Raw genomic sequence first — 17,745 nt, forward strand, 5'->3', positions numbered from 1 at the left:
CACCCAGCTCACACTTCAAATGCAGGGCTTGGAATCAGGACACCCAGATGCTACCACCACAGCTCTGCCTGACCCCCAGCGGGGCTACGAGGAGTCCTAAAAGGCTTCTGGTAAGGCTTCCCCTGCCCAGAGGAAGGTGCTCGTTGCTCTCCCACCTACCCGTCGGTACTTCTTGTGCAGACTGTCCAGGCTCTCGGGCTGGCTCTGCTTCCCAATATTGGGCTTGTAGAGGATGAAGTTCTTGCCACGGCTCTGCTCTGCCAGCAGACAGGTGTGCTTGCTGCCCCGCGTCTGTGGGGTTAGAGCTGATGGTTACAGTCACAGCCTCTCTCCCCCAACGCCCCTCCACGTTGGAGGTTCTTGGGAGGCATCTCCCAGCCCCCAGCATGAGGTCAGGCAGACCGAGGGCCTCTGACAGCCACAGACCTTCTCCAAGGAGCCACCTCTGAGCCCAGGGACCTACCTTGTAGGAGAGGTAGAACCCATCAAAGGATCCCGTCAGTTTGAGCGACTTCTCATAAGCTTCCTCCCACTTTAGGCCCCTGTCGACGCTGATCTAAATGGGGACAAACAGGGGTTCTGTAAGTTCAGAGCGCAGGACAAGCCCACCGATGTCTGTCTCACAAATCACACCCTCAGCACAGACTCGGTGCTGCCTGGAGGCAGGCTCTGTGCCAGGCTGCACTCCGCGGCACGGCAGCCCCATGGGAGCAGGACAGGGCCTCTCTTTGCTTCCTCTGTGCAGTTCCCAGCCTCAGCGACCAGCTCATGACCAGGGCAAATGTGACACAAACGTGACACACAGCCACGAGGCAGGGACCCGGCAGCTCACAGCCCCAGCCTGGGAAGCGCTGCAGAAGGCCAAACTGCAGCGATAGCTGCGCAGGCTGCCTACCTTATAAAACACGACCTGCCCATCCTGCGGGTGCCCAGGGGTCAGGAAGACCTCCTTGCTCTCCTCGTAGATCTCATCCACTCCTGGGGCTAAATCTGTAGCATGAGGAAAGACCAAAACACATGTAAGAACTAATTTCCAATCTTTTCTGCCTGCACAGGGGTGGCAGGAGCTGTGCTAAGTGGGGCTGGGACACTGAAGCACCTGCAAGGCCATGGGGACAGCGCAGGCTGCAACAGCCAGTGGTCAGTGCAAGGAGGAGCAGGGAACCGCAGGGTACAGCAGGAAGAGGTATGATCACCCCTTTCTCCTTACCTAGGATGCCCATGTCGTATTTGCCCTCCTTCTTGTCCTTTTCAATCAGATAGTCAAAGGTATCAGAGAAATACTGGAACAGCATGTTCTGCTTGTCCACCTCCAGCCCCAGGATCCGGTTCAGGAACTTGGTGATGGAGCAGTCTGCAAGAGCACGGCGGGTCAGGGGAGACGACCAGCACGCTCCCAAAGACACCCAACGAGCAAAGCCCCGACCCTTCCTGGTGGCAGCACAGCACCAAGGCACAGGAGAGCACCCGAAGGGCTGTTCCTCCAGGCTGTCAGCTGCCAGGCCACAGCAGGGAGATGAGCTCTGCAGCGTGAGCTGATCCCCGCAGGACTCTGCCCTCACGGCAGCAGTGCCTTGTTCTGCCCCAGCCTGCACAGCAAACCCCTCGAGGCTGTGCCCCGACCCCTCTGCCTCCTTCATTTCCCCCTTACATTGGGCAGGGAACGTTTGACACGTACCCTTCTCCATCGGGACAGTGCCATACTTCATCTGATTGCAGCAGATGCCCACAGAGATGAGACCTTGCTTCATTTCTGGAAAAAAACAGAAAGCAGCCTAAGTATTTCAGTGTCCCCAGCAGTCCTGCAGGGCTGCTTCCCCTCCTGCTGTGCCCGTTATTTCACAGCTAAGTCTGTCCCATGCCCGTTTTCCCCTTTGCCTGGCACGGTGGCCAATTGCCCTGCTCACCAGCGAGCTGCTCCCTCCCTCTGAGCTTCGTCAAGTGTCCCAACCCTGAGACCAACCCAGCCAGCAAGAGAGCAGAAAACCCAGAGCTGGTGAAGTTCTTACCATGGAAAAACACGGCCTCTCTTCTGTCGTAACTCTTAGGCACAGGAACTTTGTTCTCCGTGCGGTTGAGGATAGTGGAAAGGACTCTGTCCAGTGCTTTAGCCCCATACTGCAAAAGGAGACGAGAGTCACGCACGAGAGGAACCCCACACCGGCAGCCCAGCAGCGGGCTGGCTCTGCACAGCAACCCCACCGACCCGAGGGCTGTGCCAAGGGGACCACCAGAGTGCAGGAGCCCTCCCCCAGTGCTGCCAGCAGCTCCCTCGGGGCAGGGGCTGGTCGCCCCAGTGCCCTTCCAGCTCCCCAGAAGGGTCCAACCCCCAGGATGTGCACACTGAGCCGATCACTAAGAGCCCTGGGTGCTGTACCCCGGGCTGCACGCTGCTGGGTGCTGCTGCTGCTAGGCTGAGTCCCGCCTGTAGATGCCAGCAGCGATCTTCCCGTCCCTGGCTGCTACCGAAGGCACTCGCCAACTGTTTCGGCCCCTCTTTGGCTGAGCTACCCCGAAAACAGCCGCGAGTTACCTTATTCTCGAAGTTGTACTTGCTGAGGTCTCGGGATTCGGTGGCCCGTCGGTCTCCATGAGTTAAGGCACCCTGGGAAGACAAACAAAGCACGAAGTTCTTAATTTTAGCTGATGCAAAACACCTGGGAAGGATGGCCCAAGTCAGTCAGCCTCAGAAGAGGTCAGGACACGAATGTGCTGTGGGCAGGCAGAGGTTGTCTAGAATACTGAGACTTTACCGAAGTATTTGGGGATTTATCAGAAGGGAATTAAAATGAAACAGACTAATTAGTTATTCCATTAATTATTCCATTGGCTTTCCGGAAATTCATGGGTGTACACTCCTGTAATAGTGTGGGGGGAATTCCAACATCTGGAATTGGGTTCTGCTTCCCCGAAAAGCCTCCTGTTCCCTTGGTTACATATTCTTCACTTCCCTTCCCAAATCCCAGGACGTTAAAGGCCTTCTGCATTCCACCACGGCAATGCCTTCAGTCAGGGGGTGATGCAATCCCTCCTACTAGTTACATGGGCCATGCCAGCAGAAACACCAAAATGGAAGCCCTTCGGAAAGACCTGGAGCTGGCGCATTAACCTCTCCCACACAGGGCACTTACTAGACTCTCCAGACGCTTTGCCACGATGGATGCAAACCTCCTCTCCCCAGCCAGCTCAGAGATAAGGAAGACATACTCTGGAGCATAAACCTGGTTCGATCGGTGCGTTCGACCTACAGGGACGTGAGAAGTGGAGGGAGAGGTTGGCACCTCCTGCCTGGTACGGGAAGAGAAGCTGTGTAGGCCAGCTATCCTACAGGACGGAACAGAAATCCCCAGGCATCCCCCACCTCAAGAGACTGTGTGTGACCTTCCTTTCCAGGGCTGCCCTCCTCAAGAACCCCCCAGCACTCACCGAACTGCTGGATGGCCCGGTCTGCGCTCCAGGGCAACTCCAGCGTCATGTGCACCCGGCGCTTCTGGTTTTTCACCCGTCTGTCTGCTTGGAGAGAGATACCTGAGCTGGAAGCCTCGGAGATTATTGCTACAAGCTAAGGGAGAGAAACAACACGTGAGAAGGGGTCGTGAGGCTCCTGGATATTCACAAAACAGTTACAGGGAGCAGCCAAAAGGCAGCAGCAGCCCTTGAAGGGACTTAGGCCTCTTGTCACGCTCCAGCAGGCCAGGCACAGACACACAGATGCAGAGCCTAGGGTCACTAGGCAAGGCAAAAGCATGCACACCCTCCCTTTCCTTCCCCTCTCCATGCACTCACTCCCATGCAGACGTTTGGAGGTTTCCCTGGCTCAAGCCCTGCTCACCTTCTCCCCATTCATGAAACGCTCCTTCTCCTTCAGGTTGACGTGGTCGATAGAGAGGCCCTGCTCTGCACGAGACTCGAACATGACCGAGCCGTCCGGCCTGCAAACCACTCGGCCCTTCCGCCCCGTCATCTGCAGGTGCCACACAGAGAGAGGGGCTGTTAGCAGGGAGGACAAACCTGTACGGTGTTTAGGAGGTCAATTCCCAAAAGCTTTTGCAGATGGCAAGGAAGGAGAGGAAGCCCTCTTCAAGCAGGAGCTCCCTTTGCTGGTCCCTCTTCCCATCACCCAGTGCCACTAAAATATCCTCTTGACTGGGGAGGATTACCTCAGCCACGTGCTCCGGGCCCCCGAAGTGATTGATGAGTTCATCCAAGGTATTGAGAGGTAGCTCTTTGCCCAGTGCTTTTACTTTTGCTAGGAGGTCCTGCTTCATCTTTTCCACGTGTTCTAGTTCTCTCAGGCCATGCATCTCTTTCTGGGAAGGCAGCATGTGAAAATTACCTGCAGGAAAAGGCAAAAGTTTAAAGCCACCTGGTAAATGCAAAAAATCAGAGAGAAAAAAAAGTCCCAAAGAGCTTTTGGGCAAAATATCTGACGTGCAGGTGAAGACACCTTGCCTTGCAATAAAAGCTGCTGAGCACGTAGTAAATTCCCTCTCTGCTTCTCCCTGTTTTACTGGGGGAAGGAGCCTGCAGGGCAAACTCTCCCTGCTCGAATCCACCTCACGAGCCCAATTTTGACTGTCCCAGGGTAAAACCTAGCCAGGACAGTAAGGCTGTCCCAGGCACGGGAGGAGCTTTGCCATTCCAAGCAGACACCAAGGAGGTGGTCTCACCTCAGCTCCCGGACACTGCCACCCCCAGCCAGACCCCAGACGGGTTACACGTTATCTGCAGCCGTGCTGCTGGCAGGGCAGGGGGTGGCTGGCTGCCTCCGGCTGCATTCCTGTGCGCCAGGTGCCAGGAGCTCAGGAATGAAGCGACTCCGGTTCCCAGCTCCCGGCAGCAGGGAGGGAGCCAGCCCTGATCACTTACTTCTGTCCTCGGCTGCGAAGCCGTTGTAGGTGTGCTCCACGAAGATGACATCGTCCGTCTCGAACACGGACTCCGGGGAGGAGTTGAAGTCGCTGTCCAGGCCCATGTCGGAGTCCGTGCTGCTGTCGTCGCTGATCTTGATCACCCCCGCGGGGTCACACATGCCCTTCAGCGCCTTGGCGCAGCGGCCCCTCATCTTGCCTGCGGGGGAGAGCGAGCGGTGTCAGGGCACAGCCCCGGCCTCGGGCACCGATGCAGAACAGCAAGAGCCAGCTCAGGAAGAAGAGGAGGAGAAACCACGGAATAGCTGAGGCTGCCCCCAGTGAAAGGTTGACCTCGGAGAGGCAACGCTTCTTGGGCAGGGGAGGACAGCCAGGAAAGGAGGGAGAGAGGGGAAGGAGAGAAAGGAAGAGAGAGAAAGGAAGAACAAGGCAATTCGTATCAGGGCTGAAGCTGGTTGCACACATCAGGATGAGCACACGGCCGGCCCCGAGCAGTGCTAACCCCTCGGGGAAGGGGCCTGCAGGCCCGGCTGCCCCCAGAGGAATGAGCAGGCAGCGGGGAGGCACTGGCGTTTGGTGTTTGTAGATGGGGTGCCGTTTACCTCCAAGCACAGCCAGACATGCCCCTGCCACGTGAGAGGGGTCACAGAAATCAGCTTGCAGCAGCGACCAGCCAGGACAACCTCAACCTGCCTGCGCTGCCGTCCACCCCTCCCCATCCCAAACTGCTCTTACCTGCAACCACAGCCAAAGCTCTGGCAGGGAAGTGATTTTTTTTTTTTTCCCCAGGACACTGCCACGCTGTACGTAAGGAATAGTGGAGAACCCCCCCGTGCTGCAAGAGGGCTTCAAACGTGCAGCCAGAGCTCCTGTGCAATCCGCCCCCCAGCCTAGGTAAGGAAGCAGCTACGGGGCAAGAGGTGGAGGCTCAGATCTACGCTGGCGACGGGGAAGTGGGTGAGGAGGAGGAGAGGGTGGGGGACCTACAGAGCTGCTGCCCTCCGGAGGAGAGGCAGTGACGGGAGATGTGCGGGGGGCAAACTGAAACCAGGGCAGAGTAGCAAATGCATGAGGTAGGGAAAAGGGAAAAAGGAAAAGAAAAAGCTGAGTGGCTGGGGTGAAGCAGCAAGGCAGGAAGTCAGATGCTGGGCAGTGGAGTGTGCTCTTACGTTTTCTTTTAATGCCAGTTCCTTTTTCTCTCTTTCTTTTGGTTGAAGGAAAGTGCTTCTGAATTAGTGATAGAAAGACGCCTCTGAAAGTAAGATGCAAAATTTATTCTAGCTACCAGGAACATCCGCTGGTTATCACGTAGCAATGTGTATTTGAGACAGCAGCACATTTCAAGGAAGGGGGCAAACCCAGCACCACAACTGCGAGCACGTGGTCAGCCAGCCACTGGTACGCTCCAGGAGAGCGGGGACTCAAACTCAGAGCTTTTCACCAAAGGCTTCTGCTGGAGACACACGAATCAGCCACAGGAACGAGGTCTGAGCTGGCAGACCCTCAGCCGCGGAGCTGGCACGGCGAGGGCAGGCTGTGAGCTGCAGGGCTGCGAGGACGGCGCTCTGCCACGGGCTCCCTGCTGCACTCGGGAGATGCTGTGACAAAAGCAGGGCCTGGGCTCCGTGCTACCATGCCCGAGTTGCAAGACCTTTATATAGCAACTGAGAGGGGATTTTAAACGGGAAACGCTATGCTGGGAAGCTGTTACATCACTGATGAAAAATCCAGCCAGTCCCAGTCCATGGTCTGACAGCAGAGACCGCTGCCAGGCTGTCCAAAAAATGTGCTCCAAGTCCTTCGGTTAACGGGGCATGGGCCCGCTTGGCCACAAAACAGAGAAAGGTGACAAAACATGGGATACGTGGTGGTTCCAGGTGGATGGGAAAATCAGAAGAGGTGGAAATGAAATGTTTCTGTGGGCTGTTCTGCAAACAAAAGAGCAAACGCTTAATGCTGATCGTGTTGGACGGGGATGAGCCCCTGGTGCAATGAGAAGGCAGTGCTGGATGAGCTCTGGTTGGAAAAAAAAATTGTTGAAAGCAACAACTGAGAGGTATGGACATGGTAACTCGCCCGTGGGACAAAGAGGGAGCCTTGGGAACCAGGGAGGGGACTCTAAGACCCTTGGTGAGAGGAGCTGAAGGAGACAGAGTTGGCAGCACTCCCTGATGGGGCAGAGCTCGGGGCTGGCTGCGGAGCAATGGCAACGACACGGCACCAGAAGGGCCCTTCTGTCCCCCGTGCTGCCGTGACCTGGGCACAAAATCCGAAAACTCTCAGGTCTGGAGCCTCCCTGCCGTGAAACCTTGCTCTTTTTCCTGTCACTCCCCACCTTCCCTGCACACGGAGGGCAGGGCTGGCAGGCGCTCACTGCAGCACCAGCTCTACCCCTGCTTCTCGGCGTCTTTTAAACAACTGCTGCTTCCCAGCACGCCCCCCTCGAGAAATCCCCCGGAATGCCGTAAAACCAGGCCACTGCAATGGGAGGCTCAGCTGATGCCAGAAGGCACAGAGTTATCCAGCCAATGCTGCTGGGGACAGCTTTTCCCTCTGAGCTGGGGACAGAGCTGAGCAGTGTGTGAGCGGGGACGGAGCTTTCCTCTTCCAAAAGCTGAGAGGCCCCAAGGGACCACGGGGACCTCCAGATTGAGTTCCTCTGAATTCTGCGAGGCAGAAACCAGTTCAGGAGACCAAATCAATCCCAGCAGTTGTCAGATTTGTCTTGCACGCTGTCACCAACCCCTAGTTGTTTTTCAGGAGTGGACTGGGCACATCAGAGTGATGGACACGGGCCAGCACAAAACCTCCCATCAACAGGGGAGGGAGATGGGCCTGGACTGGACACACGCTGTCTCGGGCATCTCTCAGCGCTTTCACTGGCATTAAAACTCATTTCAAATGACAGTAACAGCCCCACTGCCTGCAGAGGGAACAACTCAATCCAACGCCCCAATTTTCATCACCCGCTGTGCAGGAGCAGCCCAGGATGGGCTGGTGTTCTGGAAGGTGCCAAAATGAGGAGAGTGATCCTCAACCTCTGCCGAAAGGGCAGCACGAGTCCTGCTGCTGGCTGCACTTGGGGCACAGCCAGCTTCCCCTCCAGCTAAGGAGGAGCTGCAGAACCCCACCAGAACCACGCGTCCTGCCTTGTTCTTGTCCTGAAAGCCAGGCCCGGAGAACCTGAACTCCCTGAGTCTCTCCTGCCTCTTGCTGCTCCAGCCACGCAGCTTTCCACTTCCCCAGCCTCTGTCACGACACAAGATTCCCTCTCTGGTTTCTTCAGTGTCAACAGCCCTATTTTCCAGGGTCAGACCCACACGAACTGCACCTGAGCTCACGTTTCTGGCTCTCCTACACCTGTCGGTTCCTTGCTGCATGCAGTCAGTCAGATCAGGCTGCTCAGGCAGGTTTGGACCACAGGAGGTTCCAAAAATCCAGGACTTAGCTCAAAGCGACACTAAAGAAATGGGGCCTCGAGGACACAACAAAGAATTCTCTCTATTTACAGCCTGCATAGGGTGAGGCTTTTATGAAACTGCCTTTGTGGAACTTCAAGTTCTAAGTGGCCCCAGGGCAGGGCTTTCCCTAGCGTGCCTCCAGCCTCCCATGCGTCCCCTCCAGAGGAAGAAAAACCAAGGATTTTAACTCACTCTGCAGCAGAAACGAAACAATTCAGGTGCCCGTCGTTCTCGTCCAGGACTTCTCTGGTGCGAGCCTCCCCAGTGGACTGCAGGCCGATGACGATACACTGCGGGGAGACACAAGGGGTGGCACCACGGGCTCAGGGGACTGCTTCCAACAGTCCCGGGTACATCTTCCATGGACCCTGCCCCTGACAGATGTAAGGACAGGGCTGTGCTAAAGGTACAAGGCCTGGGACCTCTCCTAGCTTGAACACGACCCAAAGCACTGTTTGAAGTCAGCCTGCCCGCGTCTACCACAGCCAAGCAGTGGGTAATGCCTCAGAGGAGGAGGTCACGTTAACTCCCCGGTGTAATTTACTCTAAGTGTTCTCAGAAACCCAGACACTGCACTTCATTCTGGTTGATCTGGAGAGAAAGTCAGCCTTAAGGAGATCTGAGATTGCCTTCAAGTAAACCTGACCGATAATTAATTCTCTTTGGTTGGAGACTACAAAAATACTGCAGCCAGCCCCTAATACCACACCTTATCCTTTGCCAGCTCCTCCTTGGCAAGCTCCACGAGTCGCCGGACTTTAGCAGCAATGCAGAGGTACTTGAAGAAGCGCTGGTGAGCTGACCAGAACTGACCCCACAAGGATTTCCGGGACTCCAGGCCGATCCAGTCGGCTGCCTGCTGGAACACCATCAAGGCCTCTGCCCACTGCAGACAGTACCGAGAAAGGCTGAGTTAATATCTCGTTTTTCTTTTTCATTACTGCTGTGCATGCAGTTATTAGAACAGTCTGAGGTTTGATAATCTGATTTAACATTGATATTGATGCCGCCACGTCAGGCTGAACGCAGTCTGCTCGTTCTCCCCTTTCTGCATTAGCACGATGTTGCAAGCCCAGGTTTATGAGCACAGAACTTTTAAACAGAAGCAAAAAAGGCAAAAGGCTTTTTTTTTTTTAATGTAAACTGAGCATATGCACCCCTTTTCTTATTAAAAACCCTAAGTTGGTGGTGATGGCCATGTTCAGGGACCTCAAAGCCTCCCACAAAACAAGTGGCAATGCCTAGAGCATGATTAAACACCCGTCTCCCCCGCTGCAGTGGGCCCAGCTCACCAACTTTGCTGCTTTGTCGTAGACAATCTTGTACTGCTGATCCAGCGGGATCTCCTCGATTCTGAAGGTCACCCCAGTGAAACTGAGCTGCCTGGCAATGTACATTCCACTGACCTTCATGTCCATCGCCACGATCTCCATTGCACCGACTCCCCTGGGAGAGGAAGGCAGCTGTGAGACACCTTCAGGCATTTCTCCTGGCTCAAGCTGCCCTCACACATGCACGTGGCAGGCACTGAGCCCATTTCTTAAAGGGACAAATAACTCCTCCAGCTGTCCTGTAATTTGGCTTTCTCTAGAAACTGAGAGGACAGTGCCCAGCTAGAAGACCCACCGACCCACACTGCTCTTCTCGCTGCTCCTTGAGTGGAAGGGCAGCGTGACAAACGGTCTCTGCCCCTCCTCTGAAAATGCCCTGGCTGCCTCTCCTGCTCTTTAAAGGCTGCCCCTGTGCATGTACAGGGTGTTCAGCCATGAGGCTGCTGGGATGGCTTGGACTTTTTGTTTCTTCATGAGCAAACAGGAACCCAACCAACCCTATTGATTGGTTCTCTGGCCAGCATTTCTCTTTCTGAGCCAAACAAAGGCTGCCACAAAATATAAGCCAGATGGAAAGGGATGCTGGACGTGTCTTACCTCTTTTCAATTGCATGCAGGAACTCATCAAATGCTCTGAATGGGGTGCCCTCCCCCCAAATCCCCAGGCGGCTCATGTAAATCATGTTTTTTGGCTCAGAGGCACCTGTTTGAACAGAATTCACTGTTAGCAAAACCACAGCAGTTGTAGATGGCTCTAGCAGTTATGACTCTAGCAAAGCGAACTCTTCAAAGGATGATCATCTGCCGTCAGGGCACCAGTAGGCCCTGGGCCTTTCCAAACACTGCCCTCCATACACTAACCGGGGTCAGGTAACACCATACGGCTGAAAAGCTGGCTGGGAACAGGTTAAACTGAAGAAAAATTAGCCTGACTTCCCAAAAAGTCACAAGTAATGGCAGAAAAAGTCACAAGTAACAGCAGTGGCAGAAGTCAGCACCCTAGCTCCCCTCCAGCACTGCAGTACCGTTCTCCTCCTTGCACGCCCTTGCCAAACGTGTGCTCTCCGTGTACGTGCTCACATCCCAAGGGCATCCTTCAGAGCACACCGGTGACTGGCACCAGTTTACACCCGGTGCCCACGCCATGCTGAGAAGCTCACCTGTGGCACTGGCGTAAACAACCCTTGCTTGAGGCAGTTTGTTCTGGAGGTCCAGCACTGCTTTGCCCATTTTAGTAGAGCTGGCGTTTTTGGCTTTGTGGCATTCATCAAACACAATCTGCAAGGTAACGTCGGTTAAGGAGAACACACATATTTCATCACAAGGATGGCAGCAGACAAAATACCTCCCAGGCTTCTCTAACCAACTGAATGATCAGTCCCAGCACTAACAGGACAGACTCACTGCCCACGCTGCATGGCATCTGGTGGTTTTTCCCACCCTTTGCTCTTCAGAGCTAAAAGCCATTTCTCCCTCCCTCTGTCCCTTGGCTTTTAAAGTACATCTTGCTGCCCAGGAGCGAGTCCATCAATGCAGAGGGAGAAGAATGCTGAAAAGGTTAATCCCAGCTGTGTTCCCCCCCTCCTCCAATTAGCACTGCAGCTTGTGGAGGAGGACAGAGGAGCAGGGGGGGACGTGTGTGCTTACAGCACTTTAAATATCGACCCCCAGGCACCAGGCTGCCCTGCACAGCTGCTCCCGGTGGCCTGAGCTGGCCCCAAGCTCTTTGTTCCCTGGCGAAGTACAACCACAAGCATGCAGTTCTCCTCTTTTCTATTTTGTATTTTTAAAGGATACAACTCCATCAAAATTTTCCCTGCACCAGTCCAAAATTTGTTTTAAGCGCGTTCTGTGCTGTCCGCCTGCCTGGCTTTCACCAATCAGAGCAGAGTAAGTGGCAAAGAGGACTCCTTCTGAGGTAGCTGTGTCACCGTATTTAATCTGCAGAAAGAAAAGGAACAGGAGTGCAGGTGCTTGTGACACTCGTCCGCAGTGCACCACCCCCAGCCGCTGCCCACAGCCAGCACCGCTGCTTCTGCTGTGGCTGTGGAGGGCACACGCTCCTGCCTGCAGGGACAAAACCCAACATGACAGCAGAACAGACAAAAGCCTGCTGGTAGCTGACATCTTTAGCACTTCTGCTTGGCACTGAGACACGGTGATGACAGGGACTTTAAATGCCTGGCTAAGCTCCCCTGCCAACGTGTCAGCACATCTGGATGCACGCAGTGCAAGGTGGAGACCACACCAGGACTTCAATTTTCTGGCTGAGTGAAGCTGCTTCCTTTTCTCAGCAACAGTTTGGAATGTTTAATTATTTTTAATACCTCCCATCTATTTTAATTGCTTCTAGAAAATAATTCTCTCTTTGGCCAGGTGAGATTGCTGCCTTACTGTCCTGGGTCTCACCTGTATCAAAATAAAAAGCAGGAAGGCAAACAAATAAAATAAGGGCCTGATCTGAAGAAAGTTCTATTTAAAGGCCATTGGTCTGAAAACAAGCGTCTCTTTCAGCCTCTTAATGGACTGCATTCAGAGGTGTCAAATACATGTGGTTTCCATTGACTGAAGAGCTGGCTGTTCAACACCACTGAAAACCAGAGGAGAACGTCTCAGAGAACCGGGTGGCCGGGTGGCAAGCACAAGCCTGGGCAAGAGGCTAACACATGGGTGATGAAGAGCCCTGCAAATAACCACGACACAGCTGCTGGCCGGTTCTTTGAAATATACTTCGTGCTCATTGCTGGTAACTGGGAGGAAGTCTGACAATTCGGATCCAAGCAGCTCGGGGGAAGTGCTCCTGCATTTGGCTCAGCACCATGCACCTCGAGTCCCCTGCCAGGCACCGAGCTGTGCGCTCGTGTGGGCTCCCCCTTTCCTCGCATATTCTGAAAAGCAAAAGCCCTGAAACCAACCCTGGGAGACGTTAGCCCACGAGAGCACAGCACAGCCACACCTAGCAGGGGCTCTTCCCTCTGCAGGAACGGTGAAAAGGGCTCGAGTCCTCCTGTACTTTGCACTTGTATGGAGACACATCCTGCTCCCTGGGGAAAACAGATCTGTACTCGCTGCGCAGCTCTGGAGAGCGTACAAAAATAGCAAGAGTCCAGGCTGGGAAGAGCACACTGAGAAAAGGGAACAGCAAGCAGCTTGCAGCCTGTTATCGCCTGTGCCACCAGCCACGCAGAGGCAGAAGTGACTGCTGCTTTACATCCATCTCACTGCTGCTGTGGGCTGATTTTCCAGAACAGCATTACGACTTTGCTCCCCTACCTTATTCAAAGCATGCACAGGAATGTGGGAGGCTTCAATGTCCTTCAGGTCTCTCTCAGCATCATACTTGAGATCATTGGAGACGCTGAACCTGTAAAGCAAGGCGTGGGCCTGGTTATCTCCTAAGGAGACAGTCGGGGCATGCACGGTGATTAATAGCTCTGACTAAAGCAACTGTAGGTGTACAGAACTGTTATATTTCCAACTGCCCACACACCTCAACGCAAGATCCTACAGCAGACTCCGGTCTGGCACTTATGACAAGTGGTGTCTATCCTGCAGTAAAGCCCCATGCTCCAGGGGCTCAAGCCTGCACCTGGGAAGTCCAGAGACACCCCTCCAGCGACTCCAAGGAGAGCAGGAAGAGGCTCAGCCCTGCACTCCGAGGGTACAAAATTTGCCGTTTCATAGTGATTCATCCTCTGCCACCGCTGCAGGGGAAAGATTCCCATTTCACGGCTAGCAAACAGGCACAAAGAGGTGGAAACGTCTTACCCAAGGCCACAGCATGAGTCAACTATAAAGCCAACATCAGCACTAAGGAATTCCTTACTCCAAGTTTCAAACTAACTCCAAGGTCTTACGGGAAAAGAGGAAAAAAAAGAAAACAACTTACCACAGAGCTTTTTTCCTCCCTTTAAGATAATTTTCAAAGATGATGCCCGCAACCGTCCTGCCCTTTCCAACTCCAGCACCGTCCCCAATGAGGAACCCAGCTCGCTGCCCATTGGGTAATAAAACTTCGTGTTGCTGCAAAATCAATGAGCGGAATTGGAAATTAATCAAGATTTGCCTTTTGCCAGCAACTTTCATGTGAGCTTAGAGCAACATGTAACCCTTTCACCTATCTCTTGGATATGCATTTCCTGCTCAGATAAACACCAGGACAGGACAGGTGTCGTGGCTGAGCTCACAAGTGGCAGTTCATGGAACAGGCCCCCAGAAATGTTAAGCACTCCCTCCTGCAACAACAGTCAAGAGCTCTTGCATCCGTGGGAAGCAGACCCCACAGGTCATGAAACCCCAGTTTCAAATAATCCTTTCAAAAAGCATTTAAAATGCCATATGCTGACGCTTCCAAAGGTTCATCACCTGTGTTACAGGTTATTTTAAAACTCACCTCAACATCTCCTGTACAAAACAGTTTATTTCTAGTCTCAGACACGCAAGCTGGAGGTGGAGCCACATACCTGGCAGGCATAAATGATTGCTTCCAGCTGTAGTGCAGAGAGTGACCCTTTGTCGGCAACAGAGCAAGGCAGGGAAAGGCTGTAGGTGATGTCGGGTGGGGGGACGCTGGACAGAGTGCTCGTTTCAACCACGAGGTCAGGGTGGTGCTTCCCAATCTTGGCTAAATGACAACACACAAACCAGATAACAAGTTCTTCATTCCCTTGGAGCACCTCAGAAAGAACCGCATGCCTCACTCAGCCTGCAGCCTGACTACAAAAGAGTCTCGTTCAGTCTGCAGCCTCGGGAACACAAGAGACGAGCCCAGCCCTTGCTGCTCCCCTCTCTCTTTTGTTCCACTGAAATTTCAGACTGCCAAAACCAAGCCATGCCTACCCTAGGCTGCTCCATGCCATACCTAGGCTGGTCCACAGTGGAGTTAACGTTAACAGCCCTTCCCACGCCCACGCAACACCAAGACACTCACACTTTGAAGGTATGTATTCTGCATAGGTCTCCGTTTGTCCCAACTCTTCCGTTTCTTCCTCATCACCTTCATCATCCTCCTCTGCAGGAGCCTGAGACTGAAAAGAAACACAGCATTGAGCAAGTGTTAATGTTCTCACTTACCTACAGACGCAGTGCCAGAAGCTACCATTTAATCCATCCCAACACAACTTCACAACCCCTTCGGATACAATTAATCTCATTTATAGACTCCAGCAACAAAGGAAAACCAGCATCAAGAGCCCACCCCAGAGTCCCAGAGAGTGCTCTAAGAGCTGCTTCCAGGGCCTAGTCCACACCGAATTAGGAGAAGATGTTTACATCACTTTTCAGACGGGCTGTGGGGTAGCATTAATTCTGCCCAACCGTGCTCTACCTGACCCTGACTAAGGGACCTGGACCAGCTTTCAGCTCAGCTTGGTGCTTGGCAGCACGAAGCGAGGCACAGCTGTACAGGAGGCACACGTCACCCCCTAACGCAGCGAGGTTCCACCGAGGGAGATCTGAGGCGCTGCTGGGAAAGGGCAGCGACCTGCAAAGCATCGGGCTGCTTTTCTTGTCTCACTGCCCCTGGAGGGAACGTGGTCAGGGTCGCTGTTCCCTGCACTGTGTTGGTGCCGAGTTCAGAGCCCGGTGTGTGGTTCTGCTGGAGCACATTGCGGTTCTCACCTGGTAGCTTATGAGGAGCGGGGTGTTGGGGACAGCAGGAACGGGGTCGCTGGAGCTGTTCAAGCCGCCGAACGATCTGCTGGGTGAGAACAGCTGGAACAGAAAGGACACAGGTCAGAGAGCAGCCGTAACCCTCAGCCCTCCAGCCTCAGCTCCAGCAATTAACGCATGAAAACACAACAACAGCGAGGACACTTGTGCTCTGCGCTCAGACCTTACACTCCGGTGACGTCAATGGGCTGTAATACTTTCTGTTTGTGAATGACAAGCCCTGGGGAGTAATTCTGGAAACTAATAAATCTTGCAAATGCCCCACATGCCTTCGTCAACACAAACACAGGGAATAATTGACGAAGGTAAAAGCATTCCTGCAAGAAGCATGAAGGTTTTGGGTGTCCCCGTGTGAGATGAAAGCCTGCAGAGACGCGTGTCCTCCTGCAGCATGAACAGGACCGGGACAGGAGTCCTTCTGCCAGGGCTGTAACAACTGCTGCCACTAAGACAGGTCACCCCAAACACTCCACGTTGCCCTCAAACCTGGCACCTCAGGCAGAAGCCCCCGTTTCAGCCAGCTCACACTCGCACCAAGAGGTTACCTGCGCAAACACTGCCGCACTCAAAGTACGGCCGAGGAGATCCAAGCAGGGGTGATGGGAGGGACTGAACATTCCAGCAGAACCCCGACATTTTATGACCTTACAAAGTGCCCTTGAGGCAGGCATTTACTCACCAGTTTTGCAATTGTGCTTTTAACATTAAAAATGCTGCTCAAAGTAATTAAGCAGCCACACCAGACGGCAGCACATGGCTCAGCACTGGCTCTGCCAGGTTAAGGACTGCCACCACCACCACAGGGGGTTCACCTCACACCAGCGGGTACCAGCACCCCGGCAGCACAGATCCTGGCCACGAAGCCCAGGTCCCAAAGGGTGCCAGGACCCAGCAGAGCAGCGCCAGGCTGCCGCCACAGCCGTGGTGCTCGGGGCGGGTGCCGGTGCCCGCAGGCGCCAGGCGCTGCGCCGGGTTAATGATTGCCCGGGTCCGGCCAGCCCGCCGCACCGCAGCCGCTCGCAGCGCCCGAGCCGGGAAGGCACAATTGAGGAGAGCCTTTGTCTGCCCCCACACAAACAAAATCGCCCTGGAATTTCCCGGCAGCGAGCAAGGTCAAGCCAGCAGCTCATGGCATCCAAAGCAATCGGCCACTCCAAAAGCGGCACCGCTTCAACTTCACAGCCTGTCAAGAGTGCCAGACTCGAAGAGACCTATGCTCCACAGGCAGAAGTGAAAAATGGGAAGTTCTTAAGCATAAACACTCTGATGATTTCCTTTTTTTAAAAAATTAAAAAGAAAAAAAAAAAGAAGAAAGAAAAAAACACCCTCCATTACTGGAAGCCTGAGTCAGAATTACCAGAAGGAAGCTGGACGGAAGAGCTATTTTCAGTGCCAACAAATCTGGAGAGCAGGTGAAATATCTCCACCTACAAATCTGAGCTCAATACCAAAGTTTCTTCTTAGGCAATAAAAGGTCCGGCTCCTGCTGGATCGGGGGACACGCAGCTCTGGCAGCGGGAGGTTTGGGTAGCTCTGGTTTTGCATCTGGAGAACACGAACCCCTGCCGTCCCCGTTCAGCAACGCGGCTTTGGCACACGGCTTTTCGCCTCAGGTGTTACAAGGAAAAGGACAGAGACCCGGTGGTTTGGGGCACTGGAAAACGGACCCCACAGCTGGGGATATGCTGCGAGGACCAGTCCAGGTGGGGCCAGGGGCTGCACCGGGCAATAAATCACCTCGCTGCAGACTGAGCTCACACAGCTCCTGCCTTTCTCTGCTCCCGCTCACCTCACAGCCCAATTTTCTCCTTTTTAGGTGAGGTACCTAAAATCATTAACCTAGGAGTACACCGTGCGTGAGAACGCTGGGATGGAGCAGGAGCTGGACTCACTCTGTAAAGCTGCTGACAAGCACACTGAGACTTGCTCTCACTCCACTTTCTTCCTCTTTGCATTGTTCTGCCTTTACCCCATCTCGCTGTGACTTCCAAGGGAAATGAGCAGTCCCATTTGGCTGGCGAGCCAGCTCCTCCCAGCAGAAAGACAATCCCTAGGACTGAGCTAGGAGAAGGGTGTTCACTGATCCGAAGGGCTATGAATGAGTTAGGCTGAGAAAGACGCGTCCACGGGTCACCCAAATTGGAGCTCCGAGCTTTCAGACCAGGGCTTTGTTTCCCTGACCTAACAAGGCTGGGAAATCTCATGAGATGGTTGTGAGAAAGCACAACGGACCACCCCAACTATTTTTATAAAGGTGTTTCACAACTTCATCTCAAATGAAGCAAGCGTGTTTTGTCTGCTAACTCCTGCACATGTTTAGCTCTGTGGTAGCTCTTCCCTCCGTGCCCACTTCGCAATTAACGCATGGAGACGAGGCGCTGAACGCCTCTCCCCTGGGTCTGGCTGCCAGCT

General features: G+C 54.0%; 1 protein-coding gene across 5 annotated transcripts in view; it reads right to left on the reverse strand.

The window, feature by feature from the left end:
• SBNO2 (strawberry notch homolog 2) overlaps nucleotides 1-17,745 on the reverse strand; it is a 55,675-nt gene that overhangs the window by 3,707 nt on the left and 34,223 nt on the right. For all 5 annotated transcript variants that reach the window (XM_027472514.3, XM_027472515.3, XM_027472516.3 and 2 more), the window contains 24 exons: nucleotides 15,283-15,375; nucleotides 14,594-14,690; nucleotides 14,127-14,287; nucleotides 13,553-13,686; nucleotides 12,937-13,027; nucleotides 11,461-11,604; nucleotides 10,824-10,941; nucleotides 10,261-10,366; nucleotides 9,625-9,778; nucleotides 9,042-9,218; nucleotides 8,525-8,622; nucleotides 6,041-6,123; nucleotides 4,870-5,070; nucleotides 4,161-4,336; nucleotides 3,833-3,964; nucleotides 3,427-3,562; nucleotides 3,132-3,244; nucleotides 2,534-2,605; nucleotides 2,010-2,118; nucleotides 1,679-1,753; nucleotides 1,211-1,354; nucleotides 896-990; nucleotides 464-556; nucleotides 160-291 (listed from right to left, as the gene is read on the reverse strand). In XM_027472514.3, coding sequence (XP_027328315.3) covers nucleotides 160-291; nucleotides 464-556; nucleotides 896-990; nucleotides 1,211-1,354; nucleotides 1,679-1,753; nucleotides 2,010-2,118; nucleotides 2,534-2,605; nucleotides 3,132-3,244; nucleotides 3,427-3,562; nucleotides 3,833-3,964; nucleotides 4,161-4,336; nucleotides 4,870-5,070; nucleotides 6,041-6,123; nucleotides 8,525-8,622; nucleotides 9,042-9,218; nucleotides 9,625-9,778; nucleotides 10,261-10,366; nucleotides 10,824-10,941; nucleotides 11,461-11,604; nucleotides 12,937-13,027; nucleotides 13,553-13,686; nucleotides 14,127-14,287; nucleotides 14,594-14,690; nucleotides 15,283-15,375 — 2,934 coding nt within the window. The remainder of the gene's footprint in view (nucleotides 1-159; nucleotides 292-463; nucleotides 557-895; nucleotides 991-1,210; nucleotides 1,355-1,678; nucleotides 1,754-2,009; nucleotides 2,119-2,533; nucleotides 2,606-3,131; nucleotides 3,245-3,426; nucleotides 3,563-3,832; nucleotides 3,965-4,160; nucleotides 4,337-4,869; nucleotides 5,071-6,040; nucleotides 6,124-8,524; nucleotides 8,623-9,041; nucleotides 9,219-9,624; nucleotides 9,779-10,260; nucleotides 10,367-10,823; nucleotides 10,942-11,460; nucleotides 11,605-12,936; nucleotides 13,028-13,552; nucleotides 13,687-14,126; nucleotides 14,288-14,593; nucleotides 14,691-15,282; nucleotides 15,376-17,745) is intronic.

This window comes from Anas platyrhynchos, chromosome 29, assembly GCF_047663525.1.
Source record: "Anas platyrhynchos isolate ZD024472 breed Pekin duck chromosome 29, IASCAAS_PekinDuck_T2T, whole genome shotgun sequence".
NCBI lineage: Eukaryota > Metazoa > Chordata > Aves > Anseriformes > Anatidae > Anas > Anas platyrhynchos.